Source organism: Perca flavescens, chromosome 4 (assembly GCF_004354835.1).
Source record: "Perca flavescens isolate YP-PL-M2 chromosome 4, PFLA_1.0, whole genome shotgun sequence".
Classification (NCBI taxonomy): Eukaryota; Metazoa; Chordata; class Actinopteri; order Perciformes; family Percidae; genus Perca; species Perca flavescens.
The window spans coordinates 30,461,764-30,488,857 of NC_041334.1; the positions used below are offsets into that span (position 1 = coordinate 30,461,764).

Below are 27,094 nucleotides of genomic sequence, written 5' to 3' on the forward strand. Positions count from 1 at the left end.
AATATTTGAACATTCACTAGCCATTTTGGCTGGTAGACGAAAAAGTTAATTTTGAAGCCTGGTGGCAACCCATCAAATACCCAAGTAATTTGTCATTGATGCCATCACATTTAGTAGCATATGAACTTTTTCAAATTACTACACGACACTGTCTGAATTCGATATCATCTTGTCGCACTCTTACGCTTTGGTTTTTCTTCCTGCTCTCTTTGTGTGTTTTTACATTCCTGTCCAAAAGGATGCATAAACGGCTGGTGGAAGGAGAAAAACTCCTTTCTGGTTTGGTGTGTTTATGTGTTTTTGCCGTCGGCCAGAAAGCGGCACAATTATGATGCAGAAACAGTTAAATTGTATTTTATATGATTATCATATTTTTTTTTGCCCAGTATTATTTATTAGCTCACTGGAAGTCATTACAAAGGTTTGAGGCTTCATTACCACTGGAGTCTCACACAGCCAAACACACCATGTCGTGTACTGTACGTTACTTTGGATAAAAGGATCCACCAAATGCCACGTATTGTAATATAATATTAATGTATAGTGGATTGTAACAAGGAGTAGATGGGGCTCTTTAGTTCAAGGTTACAGACGGCTCTTTGGTTTCCTACGTGAGACCTCTGTTGCAAGGCCTGGGGGGGGGATGTTGACAAGCATTCAACACTCTTCATATAGCCCTTTGTTAGACTCCTGTGTGACACACAGACACACACACACAAACACACACACACACACACACTGTCCCTCTTATTTGTACCAGTGTGCTCCCCTCGCTCCTCTGTGGCCACCCATGCCATCTCATCTCTCCCTTGGGCTCCCCATATCGCTTTACTTCATTATTTAGCATGTTATTTTTTCTTCTCCCTGATCTGTAGTCCCCCCATCACAGAGGCAGCTAATTAATTATAGATGGACTTGAAGGGGAGGTGGGGGGGCTTAAAAATGTCCAGACACCCATCTCATTACATATGCGCAGTGTTTTTGGAGCGTTATTAATTTATATCTTGTCAGGTTACGTCAAGGCCTTCAGAACTCCTTTTGGCTTTTTAATTCATTTATTTATTTATATAGCATCCCGTACTTGCTTTTCATCTTCATCCTCAAATCCCTCGCACCCCCTCCACCCAAACTCATCTACAGTATGTCTTGATTCTAATCGCTCACCTGCTACATATCTGCATACACACACACACACACACACAAACACACACACACACACACACACACACACACACACACACACACACACACACACACACACACACACACACACAGCCTGCCGACTGTCTCATTATCAGCTCTTGGCGAATGTTAAAAGGTGTTTTGCTCACTTGCCAGTAGAGATTATCTCATCTGCCCGCTAAACACTTGTTTTATTAATTCTTTTCTTATACTTTTTACCATTTGGTGGGGAACGAGTTGGTGCAGTAGACATCAGAGTGCATTGAAAATGAAGGAAGGCATATTTTAGAACAGGCTTGACCTAGAATGGCAGCTGCTCTGCTTTGAGAAAGCTCATGGCGACAATCAATCAAAACTGGCATCTGGGTGTTGGCACTAAGATGTAAAGAAATATAGGCCAAGCATTGTTAGAATACTTTTGTTAGGTATAATGGTTAGGTTTCCTCTTCTGTATGCATAACATTTTCAGTGATGTAATATATACAATACATCTTAATAATCTACATAATTATATACTTTACTATTAACAAATGGGAACAGCGTCACTAGCCTTAGGCAGCAAAGCTAACAGCGGCCTTTGAGGGAAAACAAACATGGAGAGGTAAGGAAAGCCCTCTGGGTACTTGGCTTTGAACAGTAGTTGGAGACTTGGACGTCTGCCATCATAAACACACACTTTGTAACATATACACACTTATTCGCATACTCAGAATCACAGGTACAAATACACACTTTTACAGCCCAATCCAAGCAGGGTGTGAGAGCTTATCTCACAGTAAATGACGAGTGTTTGTTTGTGTGCTAAGAAACAAAGAATTTTAAATTTGACGAAGGCAGTTTCTGCTACAGTATCCTCATCTGTTGGTCTTAAAATGCTTATGAAGATGTCAGAATGCAAAGACTGTGATCAGAATCTCAAAATGGAGCAGATGTTTTCGTGCCGTGTTCTAGTGCGGAGAAGCCATCTGTGGCGTGCATTCCTTCACGCATCATTTCCAGTTCACGCACGCACGTACTCCCTTTACTATAAAAGGCTCATACCGGTTATAGGAGACAAAGTGAACCTCATAATGAAGCAAGAAGCAGTTCTGTGCAAAAATTCCTCAGTTAAATCGCTATTGGACATTTAACTAATGAATAAATAAACTAAGCTTAACCCAGCTCACTTAATACCTGCAACCATCCCCGAACCATTTACAGCACACACCCCTATCCCACCGATGAAGTACGTACACATACACACACATTTCAAAAACCACCTTTTTCTAAACTACACACACACATACACACTGCCCTCTCTTCCTCCCTTGTTGGTCCTCCTGAAGTGTCACATCTGGCCAAGAAAACCACAGCATCCGTCTTCACAGATGAAGTGAAAGCTGAGAAGTCAGGAAAAGGGGAGAAAAAGAGTTCTCTTCCAACTTCAAACAAATCCCCCTGGTGAAATATTGTTTCAGTGTACTCTGCACTTTGTAGCCCTAATGCCGGCTTTGAACTGTTTTGGCACCTGTCACAAATGCTGATGAAATAGTTTCTCTCTGCAGAGAACTTTTCTCTCTATTCTTCTCGCCTTCCCTCAATATCCTCTCTTTTTCCTCCTTCCTACCTCCATCTCTCTCCTAGAACCCCTTTCTGTTCCTTCTGGGACTCGGTCTGATCTTGTATTTGAAGAACTAGGAGCTTCTTGCACTAGGATTCCTGAACTCGTGCAATGTGGCACCAATGAATCCCAGCACTGGTTCACTTGCTAAAGGGCTTGCGTTGCAATTATAGTAAGACTTCAAAGTCTTTGATGTATTTCCTAGAAAACCTGTTTTCTGTTTTCCTGGTATGGTAACTGTGTTAGAGCAACTTATACCTACACATTGCGAATAAGACAACTGTATTGAACCCATTTATTTACTGAGATCTTCCTTGAGATGACAATACATGGGACTGAGTGAAGGAAAAGGGATGCTATAAGGACTGCCAGAGAAAATGACAATCAGACAGCTGAGCTAACACAAAGTCAATAGGCGGATTAATAAAACATTGGTTAGCTGCAGCTTGCGCTAGAGGCTATGCTAGCTTCTGATACACTGGCATCTACAAATTAGATTTAGCAGCAGGATGTTCAAAACCTTTATTTTTTTATTTATTTTTTACTCTCGTAGCACCTTTGACGATGCAAGCCCACAGCTTTTGACATGAGCATCCTTTTTACTGAGGCAGGACTTCAAAAGCCACAAGTGCAAATCAATCTCTGCTTTTTTCTCTGTCATTCTCTCTCTCTCTCTCTCTTTCTCTCTCTCCCTCCCTCCCCATCTCTGGCCCTCTCCATCAAGCGTAGTCTGAGGCTCCAGGCTGTTAATTAAGTAGGATGTTGTCGGGGGGGGGCTGGGGTACGTGGTTTTGACTGTAGGATGGATGGATGGAGGGGATTGGTAAAGAGAAGAAATGGTGCAGAGGGATCCAGGCATTCCTCTTAAATGTCTTCTCTTGTCTTTTCTTTTGATCCTTCCTTTCTTGAGTCTTTCCATTTCTTTTTACTCACGTCAACAGCAGACTCTTCTCCGTTTCATTTTGCTCTGTTCCCAATTTAACTTGCATCATCTGCTTTTTCCTCCACTTTTCTTTCCCTTTCTCTCAAAGTCTTTTCTCTTCTCTCTCTCTCCACTCCCTTCACTTCTTCCCTCTTTCTCCAACCATCCTTCAATTCCCCCTCCTTCTTTCCTTCATTCTCTCCCTCTTACTCCCTCGATTATTTCCTACCTCACTTCTTCCTTCTGAGCCCTCCATTTTTTCTCCCCTTCCCCTATCCTCGTTCCTCATAGTTGATTATACACCAGGTCTTCTGTAGCCTGCTTCTTCCTCCTATAGTATTCCCTTCTCTCATTATGTGTTGTGCATGTGTTTGTGTGTGATCAGACACACAAGGCCAGGGCTAAGCAGCCTAATGAACAAACTCCGGCATTGTGTTCAGGCCCCGGGGACGCGCAGTAGCTTCTAATGTACAACAGCTCAGAGGAGAGGAGGGAAAAGAAAAATTCACTGACAGGGAGCCAGCTATCTGCTTAAAGGAAAAGCTACAAGTAGTGAAGTAGAGGCTGCACAGTGAATATTTTACAAGGCTCTGGTCGATCCTTTCCTATCCTAAGCTTTTCTGACTTGCCATGTTGTCCTATCCTGCAACATTGTCAATGTTAGGCTCTTCTACGTTCTTGTTGCATGGATTTAGCTACGTACGTATTTTACGTATTAGAGGTTTTGAAGAGGCATTTGTTTAAACTCAGCTACAATATGTATTTGGGTTTCTTAAGAGTGAATGATTGATCAGAATCAAGTCCACAGTTTGAGAGACCCTTTTCCTTACATGAAAAATGTAGCATTATAGGCTTGCCACATGTTTCTTATTGTGTGAGTCACTTACCAGTTTTTCTAGGTTGTAAATATGTGATTTGTCAGCAGTGATTTGGTTTGTTATCCTTTTGTCTCAAACAGTACAGCACAGGGTGGGTTAGTTCCACCCAAGCTTTAACTATACTCTGTGTGTGTGTGTGTGTATGTATATATATATATATATATATATATATATATATATATATATATATATATATATATATATATATATATATATATATATATATATATATATATATATATTCTTTCTTTCTCTCTGTCTTTCTCAGTGTTGACGAGATCTGCATCGTTGCCAAATCATGGCATGATCCCTGTAATGACTCAATTTCTTCCAGCACAAGCACACATGCATATCTAGGGACATTACATACTGAGTGGACTCTCTTTTCTTATTCTGTCGAAGTGAACATGTCCAAACATAGACACGCATTATTACTACTGTGCGTTAAGAAACTTATTGGTCCGTGTGCATCTAGACAAGGACACACACACACACACACACACACACACACACACACACACACACACACACACACCCACCCCTTCCAGGGTGGTGTACTCCAGTGGCATGAGCTAGTGGATGGGCTGCTTCCAGATGATTTAAACAAGACTCTTGTCAGCTCTGGCCAATATCAGTGACCGATGTATACACAAACCCAAAGTCCATGAGCTCATTACTCCATTCCACACATGGACATAATACACTGGAGCCTATCTACCTGCCATAACAATGCAGCACTGTTGTGATGCAAATAGTTTTATTGGGTAGATAATCTTTTGTTAACTTTGTATGAAAAGCTCTCTTGCACAAGTGTTGTCCTGCAGCATTTATATCTGGTGCAAAGACAGTGGGAGTGTTGCACAAGCCTGTAACACATGTGAACAGTGCATCACAGCACATCTCTTTGGGCTGAGTGTGTTGTGGCAAATCTGGCGTGAAGTCAAATATGTAACCCACAGCTTGCTCGCTTTTATCACCCTTTGCCTTATCTTACTGTGCCTTGTTTGCTTGCTCTTCTGACTGTATACAACCTCACTCTCTTTCTTTCCATAATTGTCTCCTTTGGGGGCGAAAAACTAAAAGTATCTTTTTTTTTGTCTCTGCAGGACTGCCCTCAGATCCTTCCCTCAACCCAGATCTACATCCCTGTCGGGGTGACCAAGCCAATCACCTTAGCTGCCAAGAACCTGCCCCAGCCCCAGTCAGGACAGAGGAACTACGAGTGCGTCTTCCACATCCAGGGGGAGACCCACAGTGTGCCTGCCCTGCGCTTCAACAGCACCTCAATCCAGTGCCAGAAAACAGCGGTGAGTAAGAATGGATAGAAGATAAGACATTTGGGTAATCTGGTTGTATGAATGGATGCCATTGAAGCTCGGTCAGTGGTGGAGAACACGTGTTGGTAGGCTACTTTTAAAATGCCATATTTTCCCTCTGGGCTCACCAAAATGGATGTAAAATCATATTAACCATACACTGCACGTGATCACTAGTAAACATATTACATCTTTTATGTCATTTTTAAGTTTTTCAAGAATTGGTTTAGGAATCGGAATCGTTTTGAAAGTAGCGGTTCGGCATCGGAATCGTAAAAATCCAAACGATACCCAACCCTAATCGCAAGTGATCATTTGGATTTTGTATCGACTAAAAGCATAGTTATTTAGTACTATTACTCTTCCAGTAATCAATGCAACTAGGTTACTAAATCATGATCCCAGTAAGGACATTGACTCGGCCAGGGTTTAAATAATGGCCTCCTACAACTAATGACCACTTTGGACACTAACATGCTTATTGTCCTGATAGATCACCATGCGCCACTTGGACACTGGATCATACCCAATCTAGATAAATGATCCAGCGCTGATCTTCCCACATTAAACTGATGGTTAGCAAATAGATACTGACATCAGAGTTCATGTAGACATTATTTGAATGTAAGCACACTTATAATAAGCCTTCATTGAATAGGGAATTTTCCTAGGTAGTGTACTAGTTGAAATTATGACACATCATCATGGTTCATGCGATACATAATTTATATCATTGATCGAGTGTGAATCTGCAGCGGTCAGCCATCATTCTGTGCTTCTATGATTTTTTTATGTATTTGTGGCTTTAGCTGGTAGGGATGAGTGGTGTGTGCCAGATTAAAGTGTTCTTAAAGGATGTTTTTTTGCAAAAGTTTTCTAATAAGAATTTGTGTGCGACTGTATAGAGGATTTACAGGTAGGCAGAGGTGTTTGTGGATGTGGGTATATGCCTGTTCTGTGTTGAAATATGGTGGTGTATATGTGTGTGTGTGTGTGTGTGTGTGTGTGTGTGTGTGTTTTTTTGTGAGACTTCAACTAGCGTGACAGATAAGAGGTAGCCAGCGATGTGCTTCACTGAGGCTGAAAATGTGAAGAGGAAGTCTGTCTCTGAACCTAGTTGGGAGCGGATTGATCATGTTTACACCTAGACTCTATACCTCTTTCTCTCCCTTCCTCTCTCTGCCTGTAGAGATCATCTTTCTCTCTGCCTCTCCCCCTCCCTCTGTCTGTCATACTTTTTTCTTTCTGCTATTCCCTACTTTTTCTCACTGCATCTCTCTCGTCTCTCATACACTCATTTTTGCCACTTGCCTGTCCCTGTCTATTTCTATCTACACATATAAAGCAATGCAACAAAGCTGACATGAGATTTGAGCTGCTGCTACTAATTTTGTTTTAGATGAGGGTGTGTCACCACAACATGTCGCATATGGAAGGAAATCTTTGACAGATTCAAATAAAGTAGAAACATCTAGAAGTCCTCATGTCTGGCTAATGAGCTGTAGCACCTTGAAGAACTTTAGCGCCTCTCTATATGCTACACCTTGCCATAACACACAAGTATATGCAGTCATATAGATATTAGCAGACACACCTATACAGCAGCAGTCTCCGTTTAGCTTTCAAGCTCGCTGGGTAGCCACTGTGACATCTAACACAACATTTGATTCTGTCTGTATCGACTGCCAGTCTTCAGGTGCTGGCACACGCTAGCAAGTTGTTTGTGAAGGCAGGGCTAATTAGCTAGCGATAGGGTTGTCTCTCCACAGAGATGTCACTCTATTGACTGTTTATTGTAGCTGCAAGGCCAGTGCTAATCAGCTGCATAGCCCAGCCCCAGCCAAAAGCTGAATTTCTCCATTTGATGTCCACAAAGCAGACATGCTAGCAGCAATTAGCCTTGGGCTGTCAGCGCTTAGCCCTTGTTAGCAATTAGCTGTGCCAACTTGACTTGCATCGAGTCTACATGAGGCCCTAGTTAGATTCAGTGGATGAAAAAGGTGCCAGCTGCATGAACTTGCCATTTAGGCATAATTCATCCAGGCCTGAGCTTATGAGTGTAATTATGAGTCATGAATTATTAGAATAAGAGTCTTATTATAGCTCTGGAGCAGTATTTCAAAAGAATGAGGGTCTTAAATATTAGTTTATCCGTTTATAGACCTTTATCTCTACTTTTCACGCGCACCCCTCCATGTTTGTTCCTACTTTGACAGTGTTCAGCACCAACTCCATGAATCATGTATGACTCTGCAGTAGAAATAGACTTCATCTGTTATGCTGCGTGCACACTGCTGCCTTGGTTTATGGCTACGGGGATGGGGGTTAATCAGTGTCTGTGCATGTGTGCATCCTTCAATATGCCTCTGGCTATGGATCCCGGGATAGCTGTGTATGTGTGTGTTTGGCTGTGCAGTTTCATTATACCACTGCAAGAAGACTGTTGGGGGGGTTTGCTAATCAATGGGATAAACACAGGGGTGCTAATCCACAGTTTAGCCTTGTGTTTGAGATACACAGAAGTGTTTACCACTGTGTCAAACATGACATACTCACAGGCCAGAGACAAGAGAGCTGTGGCGAGAATTCCTATAAAGTAATAACGGAGAGGAGTGGGAAAGAGGGGTGAAGAGGACAGAGGAAAGGATAAATGCAGAGGAGTCGAGTAAAGAAGGATGGGAAAAAAGTCAAGAAGAGACGTAATACTAGTTAGTGGAAACGGCAAAAAAATTGAGATGAGAGCAGGCAAGATAGACTAGGAAAATTGGAGCGTAGTACACTTTTTCAGGTGAGATGAATGCAGAAAAGTGATATTATGGGGGGGAGAGATGAGAGGGTGTGAGGGAGAAAATCAGCTCAAAAGTCTCCCCTGAGGTCAAAAGTCATTCTCCTCTCTTTCATACAATATCACACTATCCAAAAGAAGAAAACTATTTACAGGATATTCACAATATCCAACGTTGGATCACGTTTAAACTTGAGTTTCCCATCCTTTTACAGTGGCTGTAATAACTCAATACTCTTATATAGTATCGCCTAACAGGAGGCTGTCAATAATTTACTGTATATGTGACACACATGATATACGATAGTGTAACATCAGCTCCATACTAACCTTGTTGGGTATTGACTATCCATATCTGCTTATGGGGGAAAAATATTGATGCTATGGTATTTCTGTATAAGGTTACTGAACATACCCAGCTGATCCCAAAGGGGAAATAACAAGCATATCACAAGACGTGAGAAAGAATGCAGTATCGGAGAAAGGTTGGTTTTAGCAAGCAGAGACAGGAAATAAGTAGGCCACACAATATCCAAGGTATTGAGACGGCATACGTTTTTTTAGGTAAGGATTTTAAATTAGCTTAAAGCTCTACATTTTTGCTGTGTTGAACTTTTAAAAGGTTTATATTTTGAAAAATATGGTTCTTCCCACACTTTCCCTTTCTCACTTTCCCTTTCTCACTTTCCCTTACTCACTTAGCCAAACATAATTCAACATGTTTGGAACCTGTGAAAGTTGATGAAATGGCAGATTGTCCAAGGTCCTATAGCAAGTCAATTTGAGAAAAACGCTGATCATTTTGTAAAATAGAGTCCTTTCCATATTTCTTAGTGCCAAATAAGCCCACATTACCAGTGACACATACGGAGCCATCCCCCAGGCCTTATGGTAGCAGTTAACTTCAGTCAGCAGCAACCAAAACAACATGCTGGTGTCTACATTGGTTCCTTTTGGTTTTCTGACCCGGCCCAGGCAGCATCCTGGTTTGTGTGGGCCAATCAGAGGCTGAGGTGAAGGTGCAAAGGCCAATAAGATGCTGAGCTGTGGGCTGGGTAGCTGTGCTCAGAGCGCCAGAGAGTGCATGGGAACAAATAAACACATGTACACACGATGCTTTCACACACAAATGGCCACGCTCTGAGGTCAGTGAGGCTGACGGAGCACTGCTGGATGTCGTTTGAAGTCCGAGGTTGAGAGAAGAGAGTTGAACTGTTCGAGACTTTGCCTCTCTCTGTTCCTTTATCTCCCCCTTTTCTTAGCTGTTTGTCCATTTGTACTTTAGTGTCTCCATTTTTCTCCCCCTCTCTCTTTATCCCTCTTTCTTGTTTTTCCCTGTAGGGCAGATAATATCAGCGTGGGCCTTACACCATTACCTTCCGTCTGATAAACCACTCGGCCGCGCCATCACCCTCTTTCTCTCACTCCTTCACCAGTGAGAAAAAAGCAGACACTGGGGCAAAAGGAGAAAATGTAGTTTGGAATAGGGTGTGTGTCTGTGTGTTATTCTTCTGTGTGCCGAGAGAGCAGCTGTTTGTTAAAGAAGAAATGGGAAGTATCAGGGGTCCTGATGGCATCCAATTAAGGCAGATAAAATGATGATGAATTGCAGTTGGGCAGCAGAGACGGACGCTCTTGTGAGTGTGAGCCCATGCACATCCACACTCATACACGCACAGGAAGACAGCAGAAGGGGGAAGCAGCCATACAGATTTGGAGAAGGAAAAGAGAGGGCAGCGGGGTGAGGAGGGAAAGTAAAAGAAAGGCAAGTGTGGATGCAGAGATATCAGGAGAAAGAGAGGGAGCACCAAGAGAGATGGATGAGGCGTTGGAGGGAAAGAGGAAGAGTACAGAGAGACCATACAGAGGGAGAGTTTGGAGGAGAGGGAGGACAAATAATCTGCTCCCTTTCCGATGGGAAATGAGAGAAAGATGGCGGACAAGAAAGATGGATAGATAGATGAATGGTTTAATAGACGGAGCAAATAGAGGTCCAGAGAAGAGGCCAAACATGTCTGCAGGGAGAGCGGTTACCACAAACCACACTGGTCTAATAGTGTCACACACCCTTTTGTGGTGTGCGTGTGCGTGTGCGTGTGCGGGTGTGGGTGTGGGAGAAAGAGAGAGATACACAGTGCTGATGCAAACTTCTCTGACTTTCTGAAGACTGTCTGGAGTTCATGGGATTTGTTAAAAGATGTAACTGACTATAAAAACTAAAAATTGTTAATTTATATTAAAAGAAAATCCTGTCATTTTGAATACATACACATACATTCACACATACACAGTTCTAAAGTTGGCAGAGACCAGGCTAATGAGGGCCTGGGCACTGGGCGGTGGAGGGTAGGCGCAGCGGAGCATGGTACAGCCTGGTCTGGCATGGCCTGGCACAGCCTAATGAGATATAAACACTAGACCTGCCACAGTAGTCAGCCACAGTACACACTGACACTGTTTTAATTGGCTTGCAGACTGTGTGTGTGTGTGTGTGTGTGTGTGTGTGTGTGTGTGTGTGTGTGTGTGTGTGTGTGTGTGTGTGTGTGTGTGTGTGTGTGTGTGTGTGTGTGTGTGTGTGTTTAGTGTGCGGGTGGATTGAAAGTGCAAATTCACTGGAATTTATTTTGGAGAGCTGCAGATTGAGGACCATTCGTTTTGTTCCCAAGTCATGGGATACATCAGACAGCACTGATCCCATTTTGATTTTGGGGTATTACATTGCATTTGTTTGTGTCATGGAGATTGTGAGAATTTAATGAGGTGTACAAAAAATACACATTTACTTGGTAACAGTCTGTTCCTGTTTACACTGACTGCTCTCCGATCCACTCCTATGAAGCAGCTGAAAGTGAGGGAAGGAAGAGAGAGAAGGTGCTTCTCTGCCCTCAGTTTCCACTAATGCATTCTTTCATTCTCCAACATGCCCCCTCCCTATCTCCGAGTCATATACCTGTCTCCATCTCTACCTCTTCCTGCTCCTCTCAAGCCACCTCCTTCCTCTTCATCTCTGTCCCCTCATTGGCTCGCTGCCTCTCCTCCCCTGACAGGTGAAGAGCACAGCTCCCACGCTCCTGTCCCGGATAAATAAGAATTAATTGCTGCTCAGCTATCAGCATATGCCAGCTTCTCCACCCATCCTCCACCTCGCTTTCGTCATCTATTTCTCATTTCTGTCTCTCTCCTTGTATCTCTGCAATCTATAACCTTTACTCTAATAAATCATCTCTCTCTCATAGCAGTGCTCCGCCCTTCAATGTGTTCAGTACAGTGTGATGGTTGATAGGCGAGGGAAGCAGCCCAAGTGATTGTTATAGCAAGAGAGTATCATGCTATTAGCCTGATGAGACGAGAGGAGCGGAGAGGATGGTTAAACCCGAGTGGAGACCTCTCCCTGCCTCCATGTCTCTCTGTCTGACTGCATTCGGGTTGCATTTTAAATCCAGACAGTAGCCTGAGTTGCGGACAGACACCTCAAACAGAGACTGTTTGCACGATAACCATTGAATGTCTGGTATGCTACCGTAGAGTTGATTGATATCAACAATGATTGAGCCAATTTCCATTTGCTTATAACCAAATGAATGAGAACCTTTTATTAGAATATGTATTGCCCCCCCAAAAATTGTAAAGCCTGAAACATTGACACATCAGCAGTAACCGTAGCTTCATGATTAGCAAATTAAAGTATCAGAGATTACAATAAAGGTGCAAGGAGTTAGTGTGAATAGTGCATTTGGCTGCTATCCCTTTTATTAATGACTTGAACTTGACAGGAACTCTGTGATATTAATCATGGAGTGTATCTAATAAAAGAGATGGGTAGAGCTTCCTGAAAATCCTCAGGCACACAAAACGTGATTTGTCAGACCTTTCAGTAGTAGCGGAATCTCTTTGTTTGTAATGATAATAAGTATAAATTGATCAATTAGCAACAATAGCTAGCCGCCATTGCTAGCAAAGACAGATACAGCGATACTCCACACCAAATGACCCCAGCCTGGGGGAACATGTGTAAATTGTTCTGTCTCATCTTAGTTTGTAGCTCAATCATACCCCTTTCACACCAAGGGCTCAACCAGGGCTGACTTTGTGTTTTAAATGGGTTAAGCCGACTGATTCGGCTTCGCGACCCATGTCGAGAGGTGGGTCGAACGCAGGTCGATTTCAATGTGAAAGGCACACGACCAGGGTCGCTAACAACAGGGGCGGGACTAACTGTCATTGGTTGACAAACCAACAACATACATTTTGTCTCACTGTGCTTTGGAATGTAAGGTATGAAAATAAGTCTCTCTCTCTGTCTCTCTCTCTGTCTCTCCCTCTCTGACACACCTCAGTTCAGTGTGGCTGCCGGTTCGCTCTCTCTATCTTTTTTTAAATGAGTCGGGAAGCCAACAGCCAAGCCTAACTTTACTTTTAATGTTATCGAACAAAGAGAAATATTCTCCCCTCGTCCTGAAATGGTCATAAATCGATACTAGAGATACTTTCTTATTTACTGCTGCATCTGCAATGAGTGAAATGCAGAGGAGGAGAATTAAACTAAGAGCGTTTGTCTCCACAAAATCATCTGCTCAGTGTTTAATGGTTATTTATATGTGCTTTAGAATGTAATCGCTGTGAAACAATCATAAAATAAGCTTTATTTATCTCTCCGTTCCACGCTCTCTCTCTCTCTCTCTCTCTCTCTCTCTCTCTCTCTCTCTCTCTCTCTCTCTCTCTCTCTCTCTCTCTCTCTCATGCCCGAGCTTGCAGCTCAACATCTTTGCAGCCTGCAATACAATGAGGAATTCAAGTACAAAACACTAGTTCTGGCGGTGTACAGCTGGACAGGAGTATGTGACGTTAGCTGTTCTCTTATTATGACAGTAAATGAATGAATGAATTGTCATGACCAGGGATCAACCCGTGTTCACTGGCTTGGTTTGAATTGACAAAAAAAGGGTTGAACACGGGTTGGATAAACCTGGTCCGACCCGGGTCATTGATGTGAAAGAGGTATCCGTGACAATCCTTTAATTTCTCCTCGTTTGCATGTGTGTTGCATGGTCCGGTACTGCAGTTATGTGTTTGAGTGAATATGTACAGTAGGTGTTGGTGCAAAAAAAAACATCAGTTGTGTGACAGAGCGGTTGACTTTGCTAGAGAAAAATGGCCACCAGAAGAATGGGCTGAGAAGGGTGAGGCTATTGAAAATACGGACGTTTCTGCAAACGACCAGAAATCAGACTTTTGTCTGGGGACAAGTCTAGTAAGCTTACACTAGCTTAATGCGTAGGCTGGAAAATAAGAAACACTGGCTATGGCAGCATTATTTTTCCCTCAAGCCAGCACTTTTCTCTCCCTCCCCTCTCTCTCTTTTTCTTTCCATCATTGAAGAAAGTATGTGTGCAAGCGTGTATGCACATGTGTGCTTGTGTGTGTGTGTCCAAGAGATAAGCTGGGTAACTGGGTCCGGCCATATTCTCCAATCCTGTTAGCGTTAGCGATTAGCACTGGCTAACAGGCCCCTATTATGAGCCGGGGCTGATTCCACGCCGCCTGACCTCACACATACAGTACATACACACATACACACACGCTAAGCTATAGGAAGGATTACTACTTGATCCTTGATTAGGAGGCCATATCTGCCTGGAAGTTTTGTGTGTGTATTTGTGTGTGTCTAAAAGAGTGCTGTTATGTTTGCTGTAGACCGGCAAAACATGTTTAACATGGGCCAACATTCCGTCTGTGTCTGTTTTGCACTGTCCCGACTTCTGTTAAAACTGCGTCACAAAACTATTTTAAATCTTGAATAATCTAGACTGAAAGATATGTTCTGTAAGGTCAGAATTTTTTAAACCAACGTTGTCACCTTAAGAAAGCTAGAGACAGGGGAAAGAGGAAGAGAGTAACTTGTTCTATCCCAGGTATGGGCTTGCCCTGGGCTAGTTTGGTATTTTTAGCCGTTTAGCTTGCACACGCCTTCAAAATGACTAATTATCAGGCTGTGACCCTCACAGAAGGTACTTGTTGTTACTTCATACCTGCCCTCCCTCACCCCTCGTTCTCCATCCATCTATCCTCTACTCCCCTCCTGGATCTCTGTCACTTTTCACTGACAGAGATCCAGCTGGTTTGCATCTGCAGTTTTCTGTTGAGAGAATGTTGTGGGGCCGACGTCTCTCCACTTACTTTTATGCTTTTATTCTTACCATTATTATTTTGCACTTTTGTGATTTACTTGGTCTCCCTCTTCCCATGTCGCTGTTTTTCCTGGACTCTTATTTATTTATCTATCACTGTTCTCTCTGAAGTGTCAGTTCTGTATTTTACTTATTAACACTCTTCTCATCTGTGTCTTCTCTCTCTTGCTTCAGTATTTTGTAATTGTCTGTGTATTGTCTGTAAATAAATTAATAAGAATGCTTATCATCAACAAACCCTTCTTTTTGTCTTTCCATTCACCTTCAGTCTGTTTTTGGGCCTTCTGTGTCTCCTCGGGTCAAAGGCTGTAGACGAAAGGGGTGTTACCATCATTCTATACTGTTTCAAATATTGGGATTAAATCGCCAAATATAGAACATAGTGATTTTTGTGGCTCTATTTAAATATTTCTCTCCTCTTCACATATGCAAATCATGCCCATTTGAGAGTAACCTTCTTAATGTTTGCATTTCATATTGGAATCTGCTGTGCTGTGAATAAACCATGTACCAAGCTGCATGTGTGTATTCCCTGAACTGTGCATTGTGCAACATGGTGGTTCAGTATGAAAGTTTAATAAGCCTTTGGTGCAATGAGAGGAGATGAGTTTGGAACATACTTTCCTATGCCTCCCCCACCCTCTACAGCCCATTAAACACACATACACGCACATACACACCTCTCCCTAACTAAATATTCATGTTGTTGTTGTTGTTGAGAGAAGGTACATAATCAAGCAGATCCATGTCCCCCTGAACATACATCCTCCCCCTTTGAGGATGGATGTGCAAACACAGACACATACCTGTAACATGGATTTTTATTTTAAAGATAATTTTTTGGGCATTTTTAGGCCTTTATTCGACAGGACAGCTGAAGACATGAAAGGGGAGAGGGAGGGGAGAACGACATGCAGCAAAGGGCCGCAGGTCGGAGTCCAACCCGGGCCCGCCGCTATAGAGTAAACCTCTATATATGGGCGCCCACCCTACCAACTGAGCTATATGGGCGCCCAGATTTTTTATTTATTTTTTAAAGGGTAGAGGGCAGGCAGTGTTGTTTTAGCTGTCAGCACCTCCACACCTCCAGTTTGTGTGGTGCAGCGTTTCAGAGAGGGGACTTGTCAGGGGGTAAAGCAGGGGTTAAGAGGTCCACACACATCTATCATCTATTTCTCTATCAGCGGAATTGGCCCGTCTCGTGTGATCCAGAGGGGATCAGGCCATGCTCTGATTGGCCGGTCATCAGAGAAGCGGGGATGGATGTGGAAGGAAGCTTGACCTCATGTCCTTTACTGTAGCCTGTCTTCCCGAGGGGATATAACAGTGCAACAAGAAAAGACATAGTTAACGACACTGAAATAGAGAAATGGATACAATATACAACTTGCCACATATTTGGCAGTGAATTGTGTGAAGAAAATTGTCCTTAAGCTCCTGTTGTTTGAAGTTGAGACACCATTAAAGACTTATGGGTTGTGGAAAAACCACCAACACATTCAATACTGTACATATTCACTAACTGCCTGTCTTTTGACCAAATATCCATTTCAGTGTCTTGTCTTGTGAGTTGCCACCTGAAGAACTTTTAGCTCTGGTTTTGGCTTGTGTGGCGTCCTGTCCTAGGAGAGGCTGTCCCACATTGTATATGAGCTGGCATAGTTTGGATTTTGTCATTCTGGCCAACCAAAACAATTAGCAACCTTTTCTCTTAACGAGCAGTCACTTGATTCAATGTCTATATAAAATATAGCTTAATGGAGCTTTATTGCTGCTGCTGTTTTGGGTTTGACCACTTCCAACTTTGAGCAGCCTTGTATAAAGTACTTGAAAGCAATCCATGAGTAAAAAAAAGTATCTTCCCAGAAAATAGCTTTGGTAGAAGTTAGTCACTTTTTAGAATATTACTTGAGTAAAAGTCTTAAAGTAGCTAATATTTACTGTACTTAAGTATCAAAAGTAATCTTCTGATATTAAATGTACTTAAGTATTGGAAGTAAAAAAAAAACTTCTGATTATGAACTTTATGGCCAAAGGTTTGTAACGTTCTCTTCATCCTCACCCCGTTCACCGCTGTCTTCTGTGTGGTCATCGTTGGTTACGTTGGCGGCAGAGCCTGCAGCAGGCCTGCTTCCCTGACACTATCATGCTTCCTCCTCTTCTTTTTTAGTTTTGGCCTATGGGTTTTTTTTTTTTTTTTTTTTTTTTTTTTTTTCCGCTTGGCAGCAAACAGGCATTACGTCACCACCTGGAATGGAACATCCATTAACTTGAAATCTAGGAGTAATGATTCGTCAAACCTGCTTTTTTCCAGTGTAACACATTTCTTCTGACTTCATTTAGTAGTAACGAGTAACTAAGATGCTTAGGGGAAATGTAGAGAAGTAAAAGTATACATTTTATTTAGGAAATGTAGTGGAGTAAAAGTTTCCGGAAATATGAATAACTAAGTAAAGTACATATGTACGTGAAAATTCTACTTAAGTACATTACAACACTGGTTTTGGGCCACTGTGCTGTTTCTGTGTGACGTCTTTATGTTATCTAGAGTTCCTATGTTCTAATGGCCAAGCCAGCCTGATTGTCAAGAGAATAGTTGCAAAATTTTGAAACCTCTTCAGCGGCTTGAACGGTTGCTAATAAATATGATCCTGCCCTTAGCTGGATAACGCCCCTCATTTTTTCTCTTTATCTCCTTCTTGCTGCTTTTCTTTGACTCTTTCCACATGTTCTCAGTGCAGTGTCCAGTGCATGGCCTTCTCTTTTCTCTCATTGTCTCGCATGCATATACACACACACTCAAACACACTCATATGTTCTCTCCATATCTACCCAGTGAGGAAGTGCTCTTGTTCCCAGGCAGACTGGGTGGTCTCCTGGGGGAGAGGGGAGGAGGGAGGGAAAGATTGAAGAAGTTCATATGCTCGGACTTCAGCGGAGACAAATAATAGCTGTCCTCCAAAATATGTGTTGTTGTGTGAGTGTCTTATCTTCCTGTGCTTTCATGTTGTTTTATTTATCATTTTTTATTTCCTGTATTGACTATGCGATCCATCTTTGATGCATTCGCTGGCATCCGTCTCTTGGAAACTGTCCCGTGTGCAGAATGTATATTTATAGTACAGTGTGCACATGTGTTTCTCTGGACATGTTTGGTATATGCGATAGAGGAATCTGCTCCATATTTCCTTGTTTGACTGTGGGCGTTCTGGGGGATGGAGGTAGGGGAGAGAAAGTCTGACTGAGATTGATGGGGGAGGAGGTTTGTAAAGAGGTAAAGGGAAGGAATAATGGGAGGGAGGGAGGGAGAGAGAGAGAGAAAGGAGGGGGTGGAAAGGAGGATTGCGAGAGAGTGTGAGGCAGAGGAATGTGTGAAAAGACCAAGGCAGACATGTCAGGGAACAAATTGAAAATGCCAATTTCACTTTAGCCCCCACCAGTTCAGGCGCTTATAGGCCAGCCCCAGCCTCTTATTCCATGTGTAAATGAATGGTGTCCACAGAATAACACACAATCACCTCTCTCTATCCATCTTGCCCTCGCTTTTTCTCCTTCACCCTTGTTGCTGAATCATCCTCTCTCAACCTCTCCCTACCCACTTCCTTCCTTCTTCTTTTCACCATCTTTTCATTGTTTTGCTTCCTGCACTCCACTTGTCCCAGCTCATTCCACCTCTGTCTCTTCGACCCAACAGCCATTCTTCGACCCAACAGCCAACTCAACATTACTTTTCACTTTCTACATGACCCCACCACAGTAGCTTTAGCATACATGGCGTGTTGTTTGTCCTAAGATATCATTTAAGGAGAAGATACATCTCGCTTACAAAATACTCATGATGATTTAGGGCTGCAACTAACGATCAATTTCATTTTACTTTTCATTCGAGTATTTTTTCAATTAATCGTAAAAACTAATTGTGAATGAATGACAATTCATGTTTTGTCTGACCAAAAGTCCAAAGGTATTTAAGTTTACTAATGTACTATGTATATCAAAGACAAGCCGCAAATTCTCCCATTTGAGAAGATAAAACCTGAGAGCTTTTCACTATTTTTGATTGAAAAATAGCTTAAAAGATGAATTGACTATCAATATAGTTGCCAATTATCCTTCTGTTGCTCAACTAATCAATTAGTCTAATTGTTAATTAATCTAATTGTTTCAGCTCTATGAAGATCTAATTATAGTGCAGTGGTGCTGTATACCTTGCTCTCTCACTCCGTCTCTGTCTGTCTGTCTCTCTCCATCTCCCTTTCTGTAAAAGTTTTCTTGTTGGGTGTTCTGCAGGCCAGCTCCCAGGTGGAGCTACTCCGGGGTAAAAGTTTCCTCTTCAATAGTTCATGGCTACTAAATAAATTAGAGCCCCAAAATGTGCCTAAAACATTTTTAAGAGAAATTCCCCTTAAAATGAACTCAAAGAGCAAAGGAGTAGTTCTTTTGAGATATATTGAGACGTCTTCCTTCATTTGGATATCAGCATCTCCGCCTTCAGGGCCCGCTGAATGTAAACCATCCAATCGCAAAAAGTGAAGAATGAATTAATCAGCCATTCACACATTGTGACATTGCTGTGTCCTCTCATTTTCTTATCTTCTCTACGCACATTTCTTGGTGCTTTCCCCCTCATATACATTCCAGTTCACTATTATTACAGATAAATCTCACAGAATCACATTGGAGTGGGTGATATCACATAGTGGCCAAGTTGTAGTTAGATTCAATCTGTGAGGGCCTTATATCCTCAGGCTTGGGGCTTTCACATGGGATTTTATCACCACTTCACTTGAAGAGAATAGTCCTGCTATCTCTTAGCCCGAGGCTATCGAAGATAGTGACCATTCCAGTGGTAGTGAGAGGGACTGGGTACCCTTTGACTGACAGAGGCATTAGGTTAACATGGCCTATCTCACGTCTTACTAGCTCACACACTCTTGCAATCTAGCATCTGTTTTATGTTGTGTCAATGAACTAATGAATGGGGTAGTTAATAATGCAAAATAGGTGATGGGGGATTGGGGAGGCGATGTTACTTCTAAAGCTGCATTTAATTTGATAACTGTAATTGATAATGTATTTGTTCGGAGGTTAAGAGAGGTCTCACAGGAGCTCTTTCTCTGTTACTCCTTCAGTTCACACACCGCCATCACATCACGCCGCTTTTGAAGCTTGTTGTCATTTAAAGCGATTCCATAAAACTGATAATGCAGACAACGAGTCAATTACATTTAAACTCTTATTAGTTCAGGATGCGAAAATGAAATTAGATGAGAATATTATTGTTGGAGATATATTAGGCTTTTCATTCATCACTGGAATGGAATGAGTCATACAGTGATGGGGATTCCAATCTCTTAATCAACTCTGTGCTCTGCCAGGCAGCGGCGGATGTGCTGCGTGTTAAAATCACAATATAGCCTGTCTCTCATCATTCATTTTTATGGCCCTTCAACTATGTGAGCACCGCAGGGGATGACATTACTACCAGCCACTAGCTGAACTGAGCTTGCTTTTGGTATTGGCAAATTATTTTTTTCTCTTTTACTAATTTAAAATGTTATTAAAAGACATTGAATGTCTTACAGCAATGTTATTGGTATAAACAATTTGTTGATTTAGGTAGCGACATGTGACTATGAATGCTAATTTGGATGATGTTGTTTTGTATTTCAGTATGCCTACGAGGGCAATGACATCAGTGACCTGCCAGTGGATTTGTCTGTAGTTTGGAACGGAAACTTTGTCATCGACAACCCCTACAACATCCAAGGTGAGTTAATGTGGTGTCGTACATTATTGGCTCAAGGAGGTATTAATCTGCATGAGCAAATTATATTACTATACAAAAGACTGGGGAGGAGTAGAGAGTGCCATCCAGTATAAACCTATTCTAATCTCTCTTCATGTGTCCTAACCTTTAACATGTATCACCTTTAACAACAGACATTACAGTATAGACAATCCATCGCATTTCCAAAGCGGTGATGATTTGTTGTGTCAGTTTTTTTTTATCTTCAGCTGAGTCGAGTCATGGCGGATAAAGCATCTCAAAGAAATAGAATCCAAAACCTGCTGGAAGTTTTGTGACTCTCTGAAAAACCAGTTCTAACTGCATAGTAAATCATTTATATTGTGACCAAAATCCCTCGGCCAGCCCACCATTTGCAGTTGATATTCTTGGTCTGTAAAGGGCTCAAACACTGTTATATACTGTGTGCGTGTGCGTGCGTGTGCGCAAGGCTCTGATTTTGATTTTACCCCACAAGACTCTTGTCATTGCTAATAGGTAGCAAATAAGTAGTGGTAGCAGGTCACAGTAGTAAAGTGAAGAGTCAAATGACTGATAAACCAGTTTTAAAGTTATCAATTTAGACACACACATTCTCTCTGCAATGGAGGATTACATTTTAATCTGTTGAAAAAAGTTGGGGATCTACCTAGGAAAACCAGAGCTTTTTAGCACATTTTAAAATCTGATTTTACACTGACAGGAAAAAAGCTAGGTAAGATTCATCCATCACAATGTTGTTTCAGAAAGCAGCTCAAGGTTACTTTCCCCACATTTGAACATTGATTAATAATTGATTTTCTGTCAATGATAATCACCAACAGAGAAGGGTTGTTACTGAGCTTTACAGTTCATTCTTGACCTTGGAAACAGTGTTATTGTTATAGATATATTTCAACTATTTGTTAGGCCGGTAGTGGTGTTAGACAGTGAGCTCATAATTCAGTCCTTATTTAGCATGCATGGCTCATGGATGAATACACACAGACGGTGCAAAATGCCTTAGTTAGGTATAAAATGGGCAACAACAAAAAAAACATTGCATCATTGCAACTCATTTTTCAGCTCCACAATGCACATTCTAACATTTTTTATTTGGTAAAAAAAATCTTCAACGTATACCCACTTATAAAACAGTATTATATAGTGTGCACACTAATGTATAATCACGCTTCACCCTCCAGACAAAGGACCATGAGTCTAATGATTAAACGCATACACATACTCAATGCACCACTGTGGGAGAAGACAATGAGATCATGTCTGTTGGATATAATTACTAGTAGGACAGTCTTTATATTGCTGTCTCCATAATTATTGTGGCCTGTACAGCACAGCAGGGGTCTGTAACATTATTCTCATGCTGTGAGGCAAAGTAACATCATCTGCAGCTACCACTGGGTTCAATATGGCCTGTTGATGACATGCACAAGGAGTTTTGTGCAACAGAGGGAGCTGCATCGTCTGGTCCTGTTCGTTATTCTTTGATGGTGAAAGATGCAGTAAGGAACAGGGATTTATTTGTAGTATTTCAGATTAGAAGAGGTTACGTCTCTGAAATCTGTGATCACTGCCATTTTGTCAGTATTGTAAGGTAATACCACAGTGTCACTTTGTTCCATTTATTGATGTAGGCTAAATGTACCAAGCAAGCTGTTGAAGTCTCAAATTTCACATATATCTCAGGCTGCTGGCTCTGACTGATACCGGACGTATGTGTATGAACATAGGGACCCCACTGTAATCCACAATAATGGGGTGTTTATATTCATAGAGGCAACATAGAATGCGTTGACAGTCAATGGTTCTTCCAGAGACAAAGTGTTGCTAAATAGCATCTGTTAGATGCAGCAGTATTGACAGTACATAATATCAGCGGCATGCATCGGTGTCTATGCGTTGTGTGTTATCTCAAGTGTAAATCTCCTGAAGAGCAACCAGAGGCGACCTAGAGCTCGAAGATGTCTCCCCCTCTCTCGGTCTATCTCTCTTCACTGCCAGCCCCCTTCCTATTTCTCAATCATGATAATCATCTGGTGGAGTGTGAGCGATGCTCACTTGTCTTAAATACTGATATGTTAATGTAATTAGAGAGGAGTCGTTTTATTAGCCTGTAATTGGTACAGGGTTGCTTTAAAGCTGCTCCATGACCAATGGGATTTGGGGATGGAATAGCAGAGAGGGTGAAAAAAGATTTCCCTTCCCTTTGGGAAATAGTGCCTTAACTCAATTTAGTCTCAGCGACATTGAAGAAGTTTTGGAATTTTTGTGTGGAAGTTGAGAAACTTAAAATCAAGGTATTTGGTTGATTTTCAAACTGTTCTACCACTCAGGTTGTTTGTTTACTTGTCTAGCTTGCACTGTAATAATTCAACACAAACTATGTTGATGGTGAGGTAACTATATTCTCCCCCCAGCCTCATGCCCCATAATAATACTTTATTATAACCTAATTTTCTTCTCCTCACCAGCCCACCTGTATAAGTGCTATGCCCTGAGGGAGAGCTGTGGGATGTGTCTGAAGGCAAACCCCAGGTTTGAATGTGGCTGGTGCGTACAGGAGAAGAAATGCTCCCTGAGGCAGGAGTGTACTCCTCCAGAGAACACTTGGATGCATGCCACCACAGGAAACAGCCGCTGTGCACACCCCAAGATCACCAAGGTAAGCCGTCATAGTAACAACACATGCTCACACCATATAGCAGCTCCGTGTGCTCCTGAAGCTCAGCAGGGTAACACATTCCTAACTGCACATATGTACATGCAAGCACATACTTGCATCTCTTTGAGCGCACATGTTGTACATGCAACAACATACACCCTAAAGCAGTTAGTGTACAACAAACAAGTTAAATTTTACGAAGCTATATTACCATTTGTATCCAAGGTATAAATATAAGGTAAAAATAAACTAGCAGAAATGTGTATATACAGCATATATATACATTTGCCAGTTCACTACATAAAGTAAAACCTCATGAAGTTTATCCTTTTTGGTCAAACATTCTAACTGATGCCATTGCCACACATATTAACACCCCAAGGTCTGTGAGGCCAGGGAACAGCCCACTGTAAAATCAACATTGCATGGAGCTGCTAAAGCCAAGTTAAAGAAAACCTCTTTTTCTTACCACTGCTGAAGTTAAAGCAGACACTTCAGCTGCTATGCAGTGTGCGTTGCCCAGCAACTTGACCTCCTAAACAACAAACAAGTCAGGTTTTTTTTCAGCGCAGGGGCCAGAAGGGAAGAGGGGTTCAAGTGACAATATGCCCTTTGTAACAGGGTTGTGATTACCTCTTGTTTGGTAAACTTTGAAACTGAAGACATGCCTGTTGGCGCAAATCACAGGATTGCCAAAGTCAGCTCATTAGTAAAAGTAAGTTTTCCAAAAGAAGAGATTAGACATTCCTACCTGTGCTGCATCATTGTTTGGCCTCAGCGAGTGAAGGGGACATTGTAGGACGGGAGGCCGCAGGGAGGATAGACAACTTAGAAGCCATCATCATGACTGCAACCACAACACAGATGGGCCAGCCAGGAGGAGGCAGTTCACACACACCAAGACTGAACACAGTGACATGATTAGAGATGATAGCTCTACACACACACACACACACACACACACACACACACACACACACACACACACTTGAGGAGGCAGAGAGTGTGGTTGTCTGGAGTGTGTGTGCGCAGGAGGTTGACAAAGAAACAGAACGTGGAAGTGTGCTAATTGTGTCCCACTATGAGCGCATCTGACAGGCTGGGGGAGGTAAGGCGTCTAAACACCATGGCCTACCCATCTGTTGCCACCGGTAACCGTGGCGGTGGTCCTCGTCTGACTGACTTGGGTCACAGTTTCTACAGCTCACCACTGGGACCGACACGCACATGCACGCTCTCAGGAACACACACACAGCCTGGTTTGAAAGCCATGCACCGCTGTGTGAGACGTGTCTTGGCGTTCAACCCTTTCGCTTGTTCTCATTTGTCCTTCTGCTTTTTTCCCTTCTTTTCCTTTCCATCAGTCCTCCTCGAGCTTTTAACGCTCCTTTTTTCCCTTTGAATAAAACTTTATCTCAAATAAGACGAATCATCATCTCAGTCAAAACAAGTGCCATTTCTCTCTATTTAAATGAAATGTATGTATGGTTTATAATGCATGCCCATTTCAATGATGCAGACTTGTACGGCTGGAGCCCTCAGTGCATTTACTGTGTGACACGGGTTCGTCTCTCTGAATGCGTAATGGAGATATTGGATAATTGGGGCACTGGCACATAGATAAATCTGTTCGCTAATGCTCTCTCTCTCTCTCTTCTTGCTCGCTTCAGTTATCTCTTTGAAACAAGCGTACAGAGGCAATTGGGTTTTGTATGTACGAGAGAGATGGGGAGGGGGGCGGGGGTTGGTATGAAGGGGTGGGAAGGCGTGTGCGCGTGCAAGCATGTGCTCTTGCATGAATATTGAGGGGTAAATCCTGGCCTCGGGGCAAGATGTTGGTGGCAGTCAAAAAGCAGGCATAGAAGAGCTTCAAAAACAGCAGGAGGAGAAACGTACTGCAGGTTTGAGATCAGGAAAGAGACAAAGAAGAATAGAGGAAGAGAGAAGCAGTGGAGGAGGCGTTATCACCGAGCCACTCTGCTGCCAACCTCTCTTCACCACCTTTGACATTTACAGTGTGACATTTAATGCCAAAAGAACATCCGTAGGCGACAAAGAAAATCTCTCTCTTTTCTTCTGCCATTTCATCTTCAAGTTCTCCCAAAGAGCATTGCAACCACCACACAAATTGAATATTACTCCACTTCTTCATTTCTTTTTTTCAGGCTGCTTTGTTGGTTTTAGCAGCATGCTAGCTGCTTTGTGGCCATTAGCTAGCGGATTAGCCGCTAATTTCATTTGGACTGGAGAATGTGTGCTTGACCGGGAAAGAAACGTCACTGGAGAGTGTGACCGCAAGCGCGCGCGCACACACACACACGCACACACTTACAGACATTATACACATAAACACAGCTATCCAAAGCTTTCAGAGCAGCAAGCGTTGAACCCATTTGGTTTCATTTCCAAGTGTGCTATAGCCCATTCAATGTTGTTCAATATTGTGCAGTTGGGTACCGTTCCACTAATGACTCTGGCACCTAAGTACTGTTCTCCAAACACAGCAATTGATGTTTTAGGCTCTAAATGATTTGGTTTTAGACCAAGAATTTGACTGTTAAAGTGCACTGACATTGTGCACTAAGATTAATTAGTTCTCCTTTCACAGCAAGCAAACACACAGTGTGTGTGTGTGTGTGTGTGTGTGTGTGTGTGTGTGTGTGTGTGTGTGTGTGTGTGTGTGTGTGTGTGTGTGTGTGTGTGTGTGTGTGTGTGTGTGTGTGTGTGTGTGTGTGTGTGTGTGTGAATGCATCCACAAATACACTCACACAAGCAGAAAACTCTAACTACCACAGGCAAACACATTCTGAGAAGTCTGGAAGAGAAGTCTGAGAAGCCTATATTCAGATGTAAAATGTTTAACATTTGGAAACAAAATAAGCTACAACTTACAATGCATGACTTGTATGGTCTCCTCAAAATCACATTCACAGATAGTGACACACACACACACACACACACACACACACACACACACACACACACACACACACACACACACACACACACACACACACACACACACAAACACACACACACACACACACAGTCTGTCTCCCAGTGTAGTGCAGCAGTGTCCTAGTACTGGCCTTGGATGCTGCCTGGCCCTCCATCATCCATCATCTTCTGCCTGCATTCTCCTAGGGGACAGGAAGAGCATTACAGCTAGCCCTTAGAAACCAATTAGAGCAACACAAGCCAGACCAGCGTGTTTGTGTGTGCATGTGTGGGTGTGTGCATTTTTGTGTTCAAGCATGTGGCACACTTCTGTGCTATGTGGGTTTTTGCCTTTTTGCAATCTTTTGTATATGCGAAAGTGTTTTTTTGTGTTTGTGCATACTGTAATCTTCCTGGCATAGCATGGAATAGTTTCAGTGTGCGTGCCTTTGTCCAGTTTAACAGCGTGTGTACTTGCTAAAGTCCAATGATTTTCCCCTCATGTATTGTTAAGCTGCAATATTGGCCTTTGCCAGATCTCTTTACCTCTATTTTCTTGTCACTTTCTTTTCTTCCTTGTATCCTCTGTCCCTCATTCCCACTTTCAAGCATTTTTTTTCCCCTTTCAACCCCTTGATCGTTTTTACTTTCCCTTCCTTTCCTTCTTACCCTTCCCATGTCTAAATTGAGATTATTTACTTTTTATAATGATTTTACCATCTAAACATTTCAGCAGCAGTAATATAGTTGGCCCACATAGTATTTTGACTTCAGTTTTGTTCTTCATGTTTGTAAGGATTTACATCTTCAATCATATAATTTTTTTCACATAGTAA

General features: G+C 42.3%; 1 protein-coding gene across 5 annotated transcripts in view; it reads left to right on the forward strand.

Moving 5' to 3' along the window:
- plxna1b (plexin A1b) overlaps positions 1 to 27,094 on the forward strand; it is a 204,921-nt gene that overhangs the window by 137,108 nt on the left and 40,719 nt on the right. For all 5 annotated transcript variants that reach the window (XM_028575902.1, XM_028575905.1, XM_028575904.1 and 2 more), the window contains exons 10-12: positions 5,689 to 5,889; positions 20,545 to 20,641; positions 23,131 to 23,321. In XM_028575902.1, the coding sequence (XP_028431703.1) occupies positions 5,689 to 5,889; positions 20,545 to 20,641; positions 23,131 to 23,321 (489 nt within the window). The remainder of the gene's footprint in view (positions 1 to 5,688; positions 5,890 to 20,544; positions 20,642 to 23,130; positions 23,322 to 27,094) is intronic.